Source organism: Perognathus longimembris, chromosome 12 (assembly GCF_023159225.1).
Source record: "Perognathus longimembris pacificus isolate PPM17 chromosome 12, ASM2315922v1, whole genome shotgun sequence".
Classification (NCBI taxonomy): Eukaryota; Metazoa; Chordata; class Mammalia; order Rodentia; family Heteromyidae; genus Perognathus; species Perognathus longimembris.
The window spans coordinates 2,546,424-2,561,727 of record NC_063172.1 but is presented as its reverse complement, the minus strand read 5'-3'; the positions used below and the strand labels follow the sequence as shown (position 1 = coordinate 2,561,727).

The 15,304-nt window shown below is 52.9% G+C and overlaps 1 protein-coding gene across 1 annotated transcript; it reads left to right on the top strand.

Annotated features, from left to right (window-relative positions):
- The first annotated feature begins 6,857 nt into the window (after nt 1–6,857).
- On the top strand, nt 6,858–9,606 carry Chrac1 (chromatin accessibility complex subunit 1). The gene is made up of 3 exons (XM_048358451.1): nt 6,858–7,079; nt 7,782–7,908; nt 9,093–9,606. Exons 1-3 carry the CDS (start codon nt 6,933–6,935, stop codon nt 9,200–9,202), a joined length of 384 nt encoding a protein of 127 aa, XP_048214408.1. The 5' UTR covers nt 6,858–6,932; the 3' UTR covers nt 9,203–9,606.
- Nucleotides 9,607–15,304: the final 5,698 nt, after the last annotated feature.

The window sequence follows — 15,304 nt, the reverse complement described above, 5'->3', positions numbered from 1 at the left end:
AAAAAAAAAAAAAAAAAAAAAAACTAGAACTGAGTGTTGAACTCAGGCCTGGGTGCTGTCCCTTGACTATTTTTTGCTCAAGGCTGGTGATCTACCATGAGCCACAGCTCCTCTCCCAGCTTTTGGTGGTTAATTGGACTTTCCTGCCCAGCTGGCATTGAGCCATAATCCTTAGAGCTCAGCCTTCCACAGTAGCCAGAATTACAGATGTGAGCCATTAGCCACCAACAAGAAGCCTTACAGTCTTTTAGAGATTATAAAGACAAGCAATAAAACCAATACTGCTGGTATAACTTGTCAAATCTATTTGCTTTTGCATCCTTCCCCCAATACCTCATTCCCCATACCTCAGGATTCATTGGACAAAGAGCCTTTTGAAGTGGTGATTATGTCAAAATGAAGCAACGCAGGACGCCAGTGTCTCACACCTGTAATCCTAGCTACCCAGGAGGCTGAGATCTGAGGATCATGGTTCAAAGCCAGCTGGGAAAGCAAAGTCCATGAGACTCTTATCTCCAATGAACCACTAGAAAAACAGAAGTGGCGCTGTGACTCAAGTGGTAGAGTGCTAGCCTTGAGCTGAAGAGCTCAGGGGCAGAGCGTAGGCCCAGAGTTCAAGCCCCACAACCGACAAAAAAAAAGAAGCAGCAGCCATTAGAGACAGCCGTGAAACCATAGGCCTGGTGTCATAGAAGAGACGAGTACAATGACGTGCACAGTGGACAGAGGGACACGAGGAGAGGACGTAAGGACACGAGGAGAAGAGGCCATTCACAAGCCAAGGAGAGTGGCTTAGGAAGAACCAACTTGCTGATCCCGGGATCTGACTTTCAGACACCACAGTACAGACAGCAGGCCTCTGTGTTAAGCCGCCCATTTGCTGCTTTGGCAGCCCTCATAAGCCATGTGTGTTCTAGGCGCTACCAGCCACCTCCCACGTGCACTTGGCTTCCATTGGGGGTGCAATACGATATCCCCCAAAGCAGGGGCTGAGACTCTAACCTTACAGGCAGAAGGGACTTCACAGAGATGACTACATCCAGGATTTCATGCTATCCGATCCCCTACCTCCCCCGAGGGCCCAGCATCATCACAAGGGTCCTCAGAAACGGGAGACAGAACAGCAGAGACGAGAGGCCGGCTGTGGTGCAGCTCAGTCACAAGCAGAGCACCTGCCCAGCAACCTAACACCCTGGGTTCCACCCCGGCACTGCGAACAAGAACACACACACACAGAAACTACCAAAAAGAAGAAAACAACCAAAGCAAAACTAAAATAATAATAATAAGGCAACTAACATTAAACAAAAACAAAAAAATGAATGTTGAGTCAACCTGTAACTTAGTTACCCCCTAGGAATGCAGGGAGAGAGGAAGGGTCCGAGACAGGGGAGCAGGTAGAGGTGATAGGAACGAGAGAGCTGTTGTTCTTGTAGACGGATACAGTCCCACATGTATGTAGTTATATTTGTAGTATAAATGGGGCAGGGCTAAAGAAAGGGGGCAAATATGATTTTAAATTGAATACTGAAAGGCAGGTGTTGTAATTCAGATATGATAGCTTCAGGGAAATGGAATGGAGAGAGAAATAAAACTGAAAAGTAAGTGGGAAGAAGTAAATGGTCTACATTAGAATATAAAACCAAAGCCAGGCAACGGTGGCTCATGCCTGTAATCCTAGCTATTCAGGAGGCTGAGATCTGAGAATCGGAATTCAAAGCCAGCCTGGGAAGGAAAGTCCCTGGGACTGTTATCCCCAATTAACCACAAAAAAAAAAAAAGAAAGGAAGGAAGGAAGGAAAGAAGCCAGATGTAGAGCTGTGGCTCAAGTGATAGAGCACTAGTCTTGAGCACAAAAGCTCAGAGACAGTGCCCATGCCCTCAGCTCAAGTGCCAGGGCTGGGGGAAAAAATTAAAGCTAGCCTAGGCACAAAAGTCCACTTTTCACTGTATAACAAAACAAACAAACACCTAGGTCTGAGGCTGTAGAAGGCCTCTGTAGTCATACCCATAGAGACAGAAAGATGGTGGTAGCCTAGCAAATGGGGTGACCGCTTCCAACAACGTGGATATCCCTAATGTTCTTCAATTCCATGCTAAAAAATGGCTACCATAGCAAACTGCATCTGATGTACATTTTACCTCAATCATTTAAAGACAAAACCATGTAGCAAAACTCTCTATCCTCCTCTCTGAGTCCTCTCAAGGACCACCTGTCCATCATCACCCCCACTGCTCCTGGGGCCAGGTCTCCAGCCACCAGCCCTGCCTGCCTCCTCAAGCCCCCCCCCCCCCCCCCCCGAGCAGCAACACTACTGCCCATCACTACAGTGGCAAAACAATCATGGCGGTGGGCTCTGGAATGCCCCTTGTTATCCCCACATCTAGGCCGTCATCTGTAACGACAGCCTGGCATCATTTTATTTTCACACTTCTATAATTATATTCCGTGAGATTAATGAGCATTAGCATCATTAGGCATTTATTAAGCACTACTATTCGTGTGATGCATAGAAGGACGTGGATTCCTCAGTTCTCAGGTCTCTTCCTAAACCCATCCCAAAGTCCCTGTCGCCATAGGTGTGGAGAAGGGGCCCCCAAGTCCCACGCCCTGGGCCTATCCACGCGGGAGCCGTAGGAACTCAAGAACACGGGGCGGAGGTAACACTGGCTCGCTCTCTCGTCCCATCCCTTTGGATTCATAAGTGCGATCTTGGAAATTTTAAATGCTGGGAATTTCAGTAGGTATTGTTTGACATCTAACTACTGTTTAAACAACCTTGCCCTAAATATCATAGCCAACTCCCCTCAATCTCCGTCAGCAGGGACCCAAATACCTTTCAACTCAAGACAACTCTGGGGATCACTTAACTGGTATGGCGGAGCCCCCCGTCTCTGCCATCAGACATTACCCTCAGAGGGAGCCAGCGACCCAGTTCTGACGAAAGGGAGGTAAGGGGAAAACTGCCGAGGAGATGGTCCCTTCCTCCCCATAAAGACACCGCCTTGAGGCCTACTGAAAGAGAAGGCTGCTGCCCTCTTTTTGCCCGTTGCCCTTTCCCCTTCCCCTCGTTCCTGCCTGAGGCAATCATAAAGTCTGCAATGGAAGCCGCCACGTTGGAACCACGAGTCGATACGCACGGTGCCTGAAAACAACAGGCCAGAAAGCAGAGAGGTGGAAAGATCGAGAGTCTTTCCCGCACCAGTTGCTGACCTGGTTCACAGAGCCCTAGATGTGACCTTGGCGACTTTGTATGTAAACGCGATGGAACAAGCCCATGGGGTGGCAGATGGCACCCGAAGATGGCACAGCGCCTCCCCTTCCTAAGGCCCCCTGTGCTGGGCTGAGCACTCACGCCGGGGGAACTGCCGCCCCCCACGCCTGACCAGCTGGGCGAGGGGACAAAGGGCCCACCCCAGTTCTCAGTCCTCAGTTGGGTCCCCCAACTGCTGGCTTCCGGACACCTGGACTTCAGCCCCCCTGGAGCGCACGGGGAGGCTGTAGCCCCCCTGCCCCGTCCCCCTCTGGCTTCTGCCAACCTGTGAGCCAGGGCTGGGTTTCGCTTCTGCACTCTTCTGCCCACCGTGTCCCAGGAAGCCCTAGCTGGGGGGTGGCGAGGAGGGGGTGGAGAAGGTGTGGAGGGAGCTAGGCCACCCACATGCCCCACTTAACTGTGGGGGTCCCCCCTTGACACTGCAATGTGGCGGTGGAGCTGCAGACCACCCCTCGGGGTCAACTCCCGCACCGCGAGCTCACACATGCACTGGGTCTCAGAACCCAGCGTTTGGCCTCCACCGATGCCCGCCAGCGAGTCTGAGGCTGCTGCCTGAGTGCAGAGCCATTCTTTGCACACGTGGCTTTGCTCCAGCATCCCTGGAATCTGTGCTGTCCATGTGGCCACCTGCACTTGACAGAGTGCCCCTCGACGCAGCCGCCGCCACGGCCGTGGGGCACACCACACACACACACACACACACACACACACACACAGGCGCGCTCCTCTGCGCCCCGACAGTGTAGGACACCCCCTCCCCTGCCTCCGGCCACCACCTGGGCTAGGCAAACTGTTAGAGCTGCGCCCAGCTCTTGTTGTGTCAGTCAAGGGGCTTGAACCTGCAGCCTGGGCGCTGTCCCTGAGCTCTTTTTGCTCAAGGCTAACACCACCATTCTGAGCCATAGGGCCACTACTGCTTTTCTGGTGGTTCATCGGAAATAAAAGTCTCACAGATTTTTCTGCTCAGGCTGGCTTTGAACTGCAGTCCTCACATTTCAACCTCCTGAGGAGCTAGGATTACAGGCACAAGCCACCAAGATCTGGCCTGCACCCAGCTTCTAGATTAGCCCAGAGTCTTTGTAAGTTGACAACAGTGATCCGCTCGGGCTGACCCAGAATCAGGACCCAGACTGCTCCCATCCGGAGTGACTTTGCACACATCACCCCGGCTCCTACTTCTACCATGTATCCCAACCCGTGTCTTTGCTCCCACACCGTCCTGTGCAGTGGCTTCCCTGGGGTGTGCCCCACCTGACTGTGGGAGGGGTGTCTGGAGGGCACAGGTTCTCCAGGCAGGTGGCCACCTCCCTAGGGATCAGCACAGAACTCTGGCAGGGACCAGCGGGAGTGGTCTGCCCTTTCCCACAGATAGGAAGGCTGGCAAATTAGGGTTAAAGGTTCTTAAACTCATGATAGCCTCCAATTCCCTCCATCCTGATTCTCAGGACTTCACTCTTCTCAGTCCTAGGCCAACAGCACATTAAAAGGGTTATGAATCAATGTGTTAAACAGATGTACCGCATAGGGTCACAAGTGAGTCTGACGTGAAGCTCTATCTGCTCAGAAGCCCCTGGGCGTGACCTGACCTTTTGTTTGTTTTTGCCAGTCCTGGGCCTTGAACTCAGGGCCTGAGCACTGTCCCTGGCTTCTTCTTGCTCAAGGCTAGCACTCCACCACTTGAGCCACAGCGCCACTTCTGGCATTTTCTATATATGTGGTGCTGAGGAATCCAATCCAGGGCTTCATGTACAGGAGGCGAGCACTCTAGCACTAGGCCACATTCCCAGCCGTTGGGCTGACCTTTTAAAGCCTAAGCTTTTACGATGAGAAGCAAGGCCATCCACCTGGACCGGTACTCATCCTGACGGTCACTGTGGCTGCCTGGCACCACAGAAACAGAAGTTGGAAGTGGTGCTATGACTCAAGTGGTAGAGTGTTAGCTTTGGTGGGGGGGGGGCAGGGACAGTGCTCAGGCCTTGTCATCATGCTCCCTGTCTTCATCGTAGTCTCAAGTCCTCTGGGCTCAGCTTCAAATTATATCCCAAGGGGCTGGGAATTTGGCTTAGTGGTAGAGTGCTTGCCCAGCATGCATGATACCATGGGTTCCATTCCTCAGTACCACATAAACAGAAAAAGCTGGAAGTGGTGCTGTGGCTCAAGTGGCAGAGTGCTAGCCTTGAACAAATGAAGCTCAGTGACAGTGCCCAGGCCCTGAGTTCAAGCTCCAGGAGGACTGGCAATAAAAAAAAAAAAAGGCTATCCAAATTATATCCCAAGTCATGCCACTTCCCATGAGTCTTGACAAAGTTCTGTCTGACCACTGCACTCTGTAGTTTTAAGGAATGGCCTGGTCTGGTCCCTACCTTCTGCAGTTCTGAGTTCCAGTCACCTTGGCATACTGGCCTCGTCCTCACCATTTGCTTGTGGTTGTGAGCAATCACATTGTACCTGGTGTTTCTGAGTCTGCCCTTACGCTGCCCACTCCATTCAACTCAATTCCCACCCTATTCACAATAAGCAGCAAGAGGGATCTTTTCCTTAAGCTTATTTTTTTTCAGATCTGTATTATTAGCATACATTAGTTGTACAAGGGACATTTCGTTGTGACATTTTTGTCCATGCATTCAATGTATTCCCATTAAATGCATCTAGCATTTTCTCTTATCCTCATCTCTTAAAACTTCCAACTGTTTTTATTGTTGTATCTTCATACAGGCATATAAGGTATCTCAACCACACTCACCCTCCTTTCCCATGGATACCCCATAACAGGTTTTTTAAAATTCTGCCATTGTTTTCGATTCTGTCACTATTATTAATTGTATAAACGAGTTTCACCATGCCATTTCCCACATGCACATATAAAGTCCCAGGAGAGGGGTGTGTGTATGTGACAGTACCGGGGCTGGAACTCAGGGCCACAGGCTCTTACTTAGTGTCCTTTTCACTCAAGGCTCTACCACTTGAGCCACAGCTCCATTCCAAGCTTCTTGTCAATTGGAAATAAATCTGGAACTGTTCTACCAGGGCTGGCTTTGAAACACGAGACCTGGGGAGATCTGAGTAGCAGGAATCACGGCAGTGAGCCGCCAGTGCTGGCACCAGGGCCCACCGTTTGTTCCTCCTCACCATCATCTCATTCACCATCACCACGGGGCTCCTGTCCCCCACCCACCGCGGGGCTTCCCTGGGAGGCGGGCCCGACAGGCCCCGGGGCGTCTACACCAGGCCCGGGTCGGTCTTTCCCCGCGTCCCTTCCTCTGTGTGGATTATCAAAGCAGGTCGCCGATCAAGGAGAGCCCCACGCGGTATTCAGGCAGGAGAGAAAGCATGTTCCCCAACTGCTGCTGGCCTCCTCCCGGGCTGGCCCGAGCCCCCGAGCTCCTCAAGGGTCCCGCCCAGCCGGCAGGTGACACTCGCCACGCCGCGACACGCACCACGCGCGCGGCGGACTCGGCGCGCTCCGCGCCTGCGCAGAGGGAGGCCCCGCCCCGCCGGCGGACTCCCACGCTCTGCGCAGCCGGCAGGGGCGGGCTCGGGGACGGGCCTGCGCAGGCGCGGGCGCGGGCGCCGGCGCGCGAGGCATCATGGGCGCTCCGAGTCCCACGACTCCCGCGGGACAGTGAGCCCAACCGCAGGCCGCCCGAGCGCGGGAAGATGGCGGACGCGGCCCTGGGCCGGGATAAGTGCGGGGAGCAGCGGCTCGTGTCGCTGCCGCTGTCCCGCATCCGGGTCATCATGAAGAGCTCCCCCGAGGTGTCCAGCATCAACCAGGAGGCCCTGGTGCTCACGGCCAAGGCCACGGTGAGGCGAGCCGGGAAGGCGCGGGGTGAAGGGCGGGCGCCGGCGCCCCGGACCGCCCCGCCCCGCTCCGCCCCGCCCCGCCCCGCTCAGCGACCCTGCCGGGCCTTCTCGGCCGCGGCCGCACTCGGAGCACGCGCAGCGCGGCGTTTCCCACGGCTGCGGGCGGCGCTCCCTCCCTTTCGCCCCGCCCACCGCGCAGCTCCCGCCGTCCCCCGCGCTCCTTCTCACCGTCCATCCGGGCCACTCCCGCCGCCCCTCTGGCCCCGCCCCTTCCCCTCCGGCCCCGCCCCCATCCCCAGGCTCCCGGAGCCCTGGCGGCCGCTTAGCTTTCCGGCTGCTCCACCCGGGCCCGGGCGGGGGGACTGTGTGAACACTGGGCGTGCAGCCCGTGTGCCCGCCTAGGCAGAGGCGCCCCACCGCCGCCGCCGCGGCCGTCCCCCCCGAGTTAGCCGGGATGGCGAGACACCCCACTGTCCCCAAGGGCCTGAGCACCGCCCCTGGCTTCTTTGTGCTCAAGGCTAGCACTCTACCTCTTGAGCCACAGCGCCACTTCCGGCTTTTTCTCTATCTGTGGTGCTGGGGAATCGAACCCAGGGCTTCACGTATACGAGGCGAGCGCTCTACCACTAGGCCACATTCCCAGCCCCAGATACCTACATTTTTAATGTACACTCTTCATTTGACTTCTCCATTTTGTTTTAGGAGCTCTTTGTTCAGTACCTAGCCAGCCACTCCTACAGACATGGCAGTGGGAAAGAAAAGAAAGCGCTGACTTACAGCGATTTGGCCAACACCGCGGAGGAAGCGGAAACTTTTCAGTTTCTTGCAGGTACTTAGTATTTGGAGAAAAGTTCTGGTTTTATTAAAAAAAAAAAAAAAAGAAGCAGCAGCAGCTTGCCTAGTAATTACAGCTTTCTTCCTGTTCCCTGTTCTGCCTGAATCAGATAACTCAGCTGCCTTCTCCAGATGCCACTTCACCATGAGCTGGCACAGGGGCCCTTTTAGTCCTTTTTTTTTTTTTTTTTGCCAGTCCTGGGCCTTGAACCCAGGGCCTGAGCACTGCCCCTGGCTTCTTTTTGCCACTTGAGCCACAGGGACACTTCTAGCCATTTTCTCTATCTGTGGTGCTGGGGAATCAAACCCAGGGCTTCATGGATATCAGGCAAGCACCCTTGGCCACTATGGTCCCAGTCCCCCTTTTTAGTCTTGAGTGTGTTTGTGTGCCCCCCCCCCCCATCCCAAGGAGGAGAAGAGTATGAACAACTTGTGCGCTTGGCTGAGGAGGCCTGCCCTTCCTCTCAGCAAGGAAGGCAGCTCCGAGCAGGCTGCGGGCCCCCAGCAGAAACCCAGCCGCTGCTCTGGTGCCTCGCTCTGTCCTGAGGGCCAGCCCCGTCTGTGTGGGCCACGTGAGCAGGCTGCCCCCAGAACCCGTGGGTGAGGCCCCGTGGAGTGAGGCCCCGTGGTGATCTCCGTGGGTGAGGCCCCGTGGTGATCTCCGTGGGTGAGGCCCCGTGGTGATCTCCGTGGGTGAGGCCCCGTGGTGATCTCCGTGGGTGAGGCCCCGTGGGTGAGGCCCCGTGGTGATCTCCGTGGGTGAGGCCCCGTGGTGATCTCCGTGGGTGAGGCCCGTGGTTGAGGCCCCGTGGTGATCTCCGTGGGTGAGCCCCGTGGGTGAGGCCCCGTGGTGATCTCCGTGGGTGAGGCCCCGTGGTGATCTCCGTGGGTGAGGCCCGTGGTGATCTCCGTGGGTGAGGCCCGTGGTTGAGGCCCCGTGGTGATCTCCGTGGGTGAGCCCCGTGGTTGAGGCCCCGTGGTGATCTCCGTGGGTGAGCCCCGTGGTTGAGGCCCCGTGGTGATCTCCGTGGGTGAGCCCCGTGGAGTGAGGCCCCCGTGCGGAGCCGGAGGGCCGGGAGGGCTGGCGGGTGCGGCGGGCCACGCGCGGTCCGGGGTTCAGGTGGAGGCGCCGCCGTGAGCTGCGCGCTCCCCGCTCACGGGAGCGCCTGTGTTTTCAAGACATCCTGCCGAAGAAGATGTTAGCCAGTAAGTACCTGAAGATGCTGAGAGAGAAGCGGGAAGAGGACGAGAACGAGGACGGAAGCAGCCACGAGGAAGCCGAGTCCTGAGCCCGGAAACGCCGGAGCCGCGGGCTCCGCGCCCGCCACGCCCCAGCCACCGCGCGCCCCGCCTCGCGGGCGGCCTCCAGGCCCCGGAGCGCCCAGTGCGCCCCGATATCTAGAAGCAACTGGAAACCGGTTTTGCTAACTATGCGATGCGTGGTTTATACAGAGAATGTTACCTTTGCGTTTTTGTATCTGCATCTCCTCTATTAAACACCTATGTGTATTTTGCTAGTAAAACGCTTTGTGTAGTAATTCTACGCCCTTGTTCTAATGCCAGACCTGAATTTTTTTAAATTAAAAATAAAATTTTTTTTTGGCCAGTCCTGGGCCTTGGACTCAGGGCCTGAGCTGAGCACTGTCCCTGGCTTCTTTTTGCTCCAGGCTAGCACTCTGCCACCTGAGCCACAGCGCCACTTCTGGCTTTTTCTATATATGTGGTGCTGGGGAATCAAACCCAGGACTTCATGTATACAAGGCGAACACTCTACCACTAGGCCACATTCCCAGTCCCTAGACCTGAAAACCTGGGAAAACTGAAAGGCAGCATTTCCACTGGGCATGCCGTCCCTGGCAGGCTGCTTAGCGGCTAGCCGCATCTGTGCCCAGAGAAAGTCAAATTATCAAGTGGAATACCAAAACCTTTTCTCCACACATAGAAATTGTTTTTTAAGAAAGTATTTTGTAAATTGAAGATTTCTCATGTCTTTTTCTTTAAATATTGTTTTTACTGTCTGTAACAGAAAACCATTAAACCCTGTTTTATTTTTAACATGATGAGTGTCTGACTCCTATCTTTTCAATATCTCTTTAAAAAAGGTGGGGGGGGGGGCGCAGGTGGCTCACACCTGTAACCCTAGCAACTCAGGAGGCTGAGACCTGAGGATCACAGTTCAAAGCCAGTCCAGACAGGAAAGTCCAGGAGACTCTTCTCTCCAATGAACCACCAAAAAAACAGAAGTGGTGCTGTGGCTCAAAGTGGTAGAGCACCAGCTTTGAGCCTAAGAGCTCCGGGTTAGTGTGTCCTGGCCCCGAGTTCAAGCCCCATAACTGACCAAGAAAGGAGAAGGGGTGTGGGGTTGGTGCTGGCGGCTCTCACTGTAACCCTGGCTATTTGGGAGGCTAAAACGGGAAATTGCCATTTGATGCAGCCAAAAAGTGCTCAAGGGCCCACCCTTTTTGGGGGGGATTGGTCATGGGGCTTGAACTCAGGGCCTGGGCACTCCCTGAACATTTGAGCCACAGTACCTTCTTCTACTTTCCTGGTGGTTAACTGGAGGTAACAGCCCCATGGACTTTCCTGCCTGGGCTGCCTCGAACCGCGATCCTCACACCTCAGCCTCCTCGTAGCTGGGATTATGGATTACAGGCCTGAGCCTTGGGCGCCTGGCCCATCAAGAGACCCTTTTTTCTTTTTTTTTTTTGGAGTTTTTTCCCCAAGTCCCCGTCTTGAGTAATAACTGGATATATTCGGCTTCTTGGGAAATATAAGCATCATTCTGCTACCTGCAGCCAGGTAGCAAGATCTTGTCTGAAAAATGAGCGTCACAAAGAAAGGACTATTGCTGGGGTCAGCGGCTCAAGCTTGTCATCCTGAACCACTCAAGAGACCAAGATCTCAGGATTGTAATCCCAGGCCACCGAGGCAGCAAAGTCCCCGAGACCATCTCCAACCAGTCAAAAGCCAGAAGCAGAGCTGTAGCTCAAATGGTAGAGCAGTAGTTACCTTGAGCACCTGTGCCAATTCAAACTCCAGGAGCAGCGCATGCACACGCACGCGCGCACACACACAGTGAAAGCATTAGAGACACAGCTTTGCTTGTAATGGCCACCGAACAAAAGTGTGAGGCCCTAATAAGCCCAAGCCTCAGAAATTCTCTGTCACCTCCGCTTCTGCGTAACCCTGGCAACCACGGAGCTGTTACCCCAGCATCCGGAGAGAGCACGCTTCTCTGCGGAGGAGTGAAGGTGATTGCGCACCATAAATCCTGCCGGGCGCCAGTGGCTCACACCGGGAATCCTAGCTACTCAGGAGGCTGAGATCTGGAGATGCTGGTTTGAAGCCAGCACAGGCAAAGTCCTTGAGACTTCTCTCCAATGAACCAGCAAAGAAGCTGGTTGTGTAAAGCCACGTAAGAGGCTCCAAGTATAAGCCTTGGTACTGACTGAAAAAAAAAAAAAGGGTATATCTTGGTCTGGGCTGTAGCTGAGCAGGAGAAATGCTTGCCTAGCATGTCTACGGGGCTGTGGACTCAACCTGTGGCCACACACACACACACACACACACACACACACACACACACACACACTGCTTTAGCTTACATACAAGAAAAAAAACCCCAACAAAATACAGGCCTGGATTTGGCCTACAAAGCAGTTTGTGGGCCTACCTTTTCCCAGAATGTGGTAGGTGTGGCATCGCGGTGGACAACACATCTGGCACTTGTATGTTTGGCACAGTGAACTTGAGGTTAATTCATACGGTTGCAGGTGACTGTCCATTCCTTTTCATTGCTGTGTAGGACTCCACTATGTATGGGCTTAGAAGTCTGTTTCCTGGGAACATGATGTGTAGTGTCCCATTTTCAGCATTTCTGGTATTGATAACAACAACCCCCACCACCACCACATGTGAGCTTTGTGCAAACTAGGGTTGTTTTTTTGGCCAGTCCTTAGTCTTGAACTCAGAGCCTGAGCACTGTCCCTGGCTTCTTTTTGCTCAAGGCTAACACTTGAGCCATAGCACCACTTCTGGCCTTTTCTATATATGTGGTACTGAGGAATCGAACCCAGGGCTTCATGTATACGAGGCAAGCACTCTACCGCTAGGCCATATTCCCAGCCCCAAAGTAGGGTTTTATTTCACTAGTTGGCCACAAATAGAAGCCTACAGTGAGGTTCACAAAACACGGGCAAAGTGTTTTCCAAAGAGGCCATGGTCTTTTGTCTTCCCACAGCAGCCAGTGAGCCCCAGTTGTGTTCTGAAGAACCTGGTGTTTTGTGCTTCACTGAACCTTGGACAGATACAGGATTTGCACACGTCTCCCAGCCTGTGTGTTATGCTGTGCACTTCAATGCATCCTTTGAAGTTCTTAAGTTTTGAGAAATCAGTCTACATGTTGTTCATGGGGCTTTAACTCTGAGGCTGGGCACTGTCTGTGATCTCTCCAGCTCAAGGCTAGCGCTTTACCATTTGAACCATAGCACAATTTACGGTTTTCAGGTAGTTAACTGGAGATGAGTCTCACACTTTCCTGTGAGGGCTGGCTTTGAACCGTGATCCTCAGATCTCAGCCTCCTGAGTAGTTAGGACTATAGGTGTGAGACACCAGTGCCTGGCTTTCTTTTCTTTTTAATGATCAGAACATGTTGCTTGTGTTCTAAAAACTCACTGCTAGACCTAGTTCCAAATTTTCCTCCCGTGTCAGTCTTTGAAGTGCTATGGTGATTGAAGTAATTGATTTCATCCTGGGTGCTGGTGCTCACACTGTAATCCCAGCCACTCAGGAGGCTGAAATCAGGATTGTAGTTCAAGCCAGCCCGCTCGGGCAAAGCCAAGACTTTTATCTCCAATTAAGCACCAAAACTTTAAAAAACTGAAGGCGTGGGTCAAATAGGAGAAGACTAGCCATGAGCAAAAAAGCAGAGTGGGAGCCAGAGGTCCTGAGTTCAAGCCCTTAGTAGTGGCACAAACAAACCTCCAAAACAATTTTTAAAAATGATCTCATGAGGCTTGTCTTTCTGGAGCCAAGTGTTAACAACACCCAGTATTCCCAGGCACGGAAGGCCAAGCCTCCACTCTGCACTGTGTGTGCTCTGACGCCAATCCCTGAAAATGTCAAAGCACACACCAGTACCATGCAAAGGGCAGACACTTAGGTCCCACCCAGGTGTTTGAGGAGTGACAGGCCTCGGTGAAAGCCATGAGCTGCGTCGCGGTGACTGCAGTCTCTCCAGGTAGTCGAAAGTCCTCTGCTGGGCAGTTTAGGCCCTTGCACTGAATTTGTACTCTAGAACTTTCCTACATCAAGTTTTGTTTCCTATACCCACCCATATTCCATTCCCAACCTCATGGAGCCGCTCTGCAGAATCCTTCCTGCTTCAGGAAATACGTGTCACCATATGCTGTTTTTACAGTTGTGCCAGCTGTTCACCATTCAGTAGGTGAATTAAAAGCAACAACAAAAAACCCACCAACAATTGTGCATCAGTAGACCAAGATATCAAGTGTACCTAGTGACACGACTGCAGACCAACCCCACAGACTTGAGTTTTATTGATCCCAGGGATTTTTTTCAGTGGCTCCACTTCCTTAAAACAACCTTCCTTTCCCAGGGCTGCGTGTTTTATGTTTTCAGGGAAGACAGCAGAAGCCAAAAGTAGCCTAGAGAAGGCTGGAGGCACAGCTTGGTGAGAGTCCTGAATTCAGAACCCCAATACCAAAGAACCCCCCCCCCACAACCCCAAAATAACAAGGCCACTAGGATTTCCAAGCGGCACCAAGGCTGGGGCCGTGACCAGGGCAGGAATCGGTTCTCGTGCCACGTGGCACTGGGGGCCACGTCCATTCCGGGTCCGCTGGGCAGCGCCCCCACTTTGGCCTCTGTACGGCCGCTGGCAGGAGGACCGCCGGCTCTCCGTACGCCACGTTTATCCTCTCTCCTGTCCAGCTCAGCCCTGCGGTCGCCCTAGGGGGCCCAGCTCTGTCGCCCTGGGCAGCTCTGAGCGCCTTCCTGAAGTCACAGTGAATATGAGAATAACCGGAGAGCTTTGAAGAAGCAGCTGTAAATATGAGGAACTTTATTTTATTTTATTTTGCTGACATACTATGAGGCAAAACAAAATTGACACCATACAAAATAACTTTATAAAATATCATTCACATCATATTTTATCAGATTTACAGCATCTGTGCATGTTAGGGGTTATGTAAGGAGGTGAAAAAACACTATGCCAAACTTTTAGTATTAGTTTATATACACACAGTAAGAAACAGAACAAGTAACTGTTAGGGTTTCCCATGAATTTATTGCAAAAATAGTGCAAACTACTTAACCTAGTAAGCTGTAAAAACAAACTTGAAGAGGACCCAGCTCAGCGTAAGGAGGACAGACGCTCAGTGTCTCAGCATTGAGCTTTCTTCACCAGTTGTCCTGTCTGTGCGCAGCGCCCCCTCCAGGCCAGCGCGGTGGGTGCGCCGCCCCGAGGCCCCGAGGCCCCGAGGCCCCGAGGCCCCGAGGCCCCAGGCCGGGCTGGGGGGGGGGCGAGGGGGGGGGCGCTGCTTCAGGCAGTGGTACCTTTAGGGTCGTGCTACTCACTCAATGGCAACTCGTGAGGTCTGGGGTTGGAAAGTTAAGATGCCATGACTTTTAGCTTTGAGCTTTAGAAGCAAGGTATCCACCCTCTGGGCGACGTGGAGAAGGGAACAGAGGAAGCAGCATGAACCGAAGGATCTGGAAATGACTGTCTGCTGACAAGCACTCTACCCTCTTCCTCAAGGGAGCTTGGGGAAAGCTTTCTAACGAGGGCAACCTTGTGAACCAGACACCGCAGTCAGTTAAAAGAATAAAACAACAACAACAACAACAACAAAGAATACTAACTCCAAGTTCTCTCTCAACAGGTCTACTGGGGTCCAAAAGCATCTATCTGAACAAAATAACAAAAGCAAAACAAATGCTACAGGTAAAAGCTAAGGAAACAAAATGCAGCATGTACAGGTGCTTTTTCGTGAGGTACCTAGATAATTAACTTAATCACCTGCCCCGAGTACTCTTGCTAGAGGTTCCAACAAAACGCTGCCTGGCGAGCCGACGGGAGGGAGGGCATCGCTACTACAGAGAAAGTGCAACAAGGCTGGTCTTCATATGCAGCATACCAAAGGATGATTTCCTCTTTATAAAATATAGCTTACGTGTCCACCTGATGGAAGTTAAAAAAATTAAAACATTTAACTACAATCACCTTTTTCTTCTTGTTTCGTTTGAGATCCTGCAGCGAGAAGCCTCCCCAAATCTTTCAGAGTTCTGCCACTAAGGAATGTTGTTCTCTTGTAAAATCCAGAGATGTCCTTAAAAGAGTAAAACTATAGACTACGGGAAAGATCCC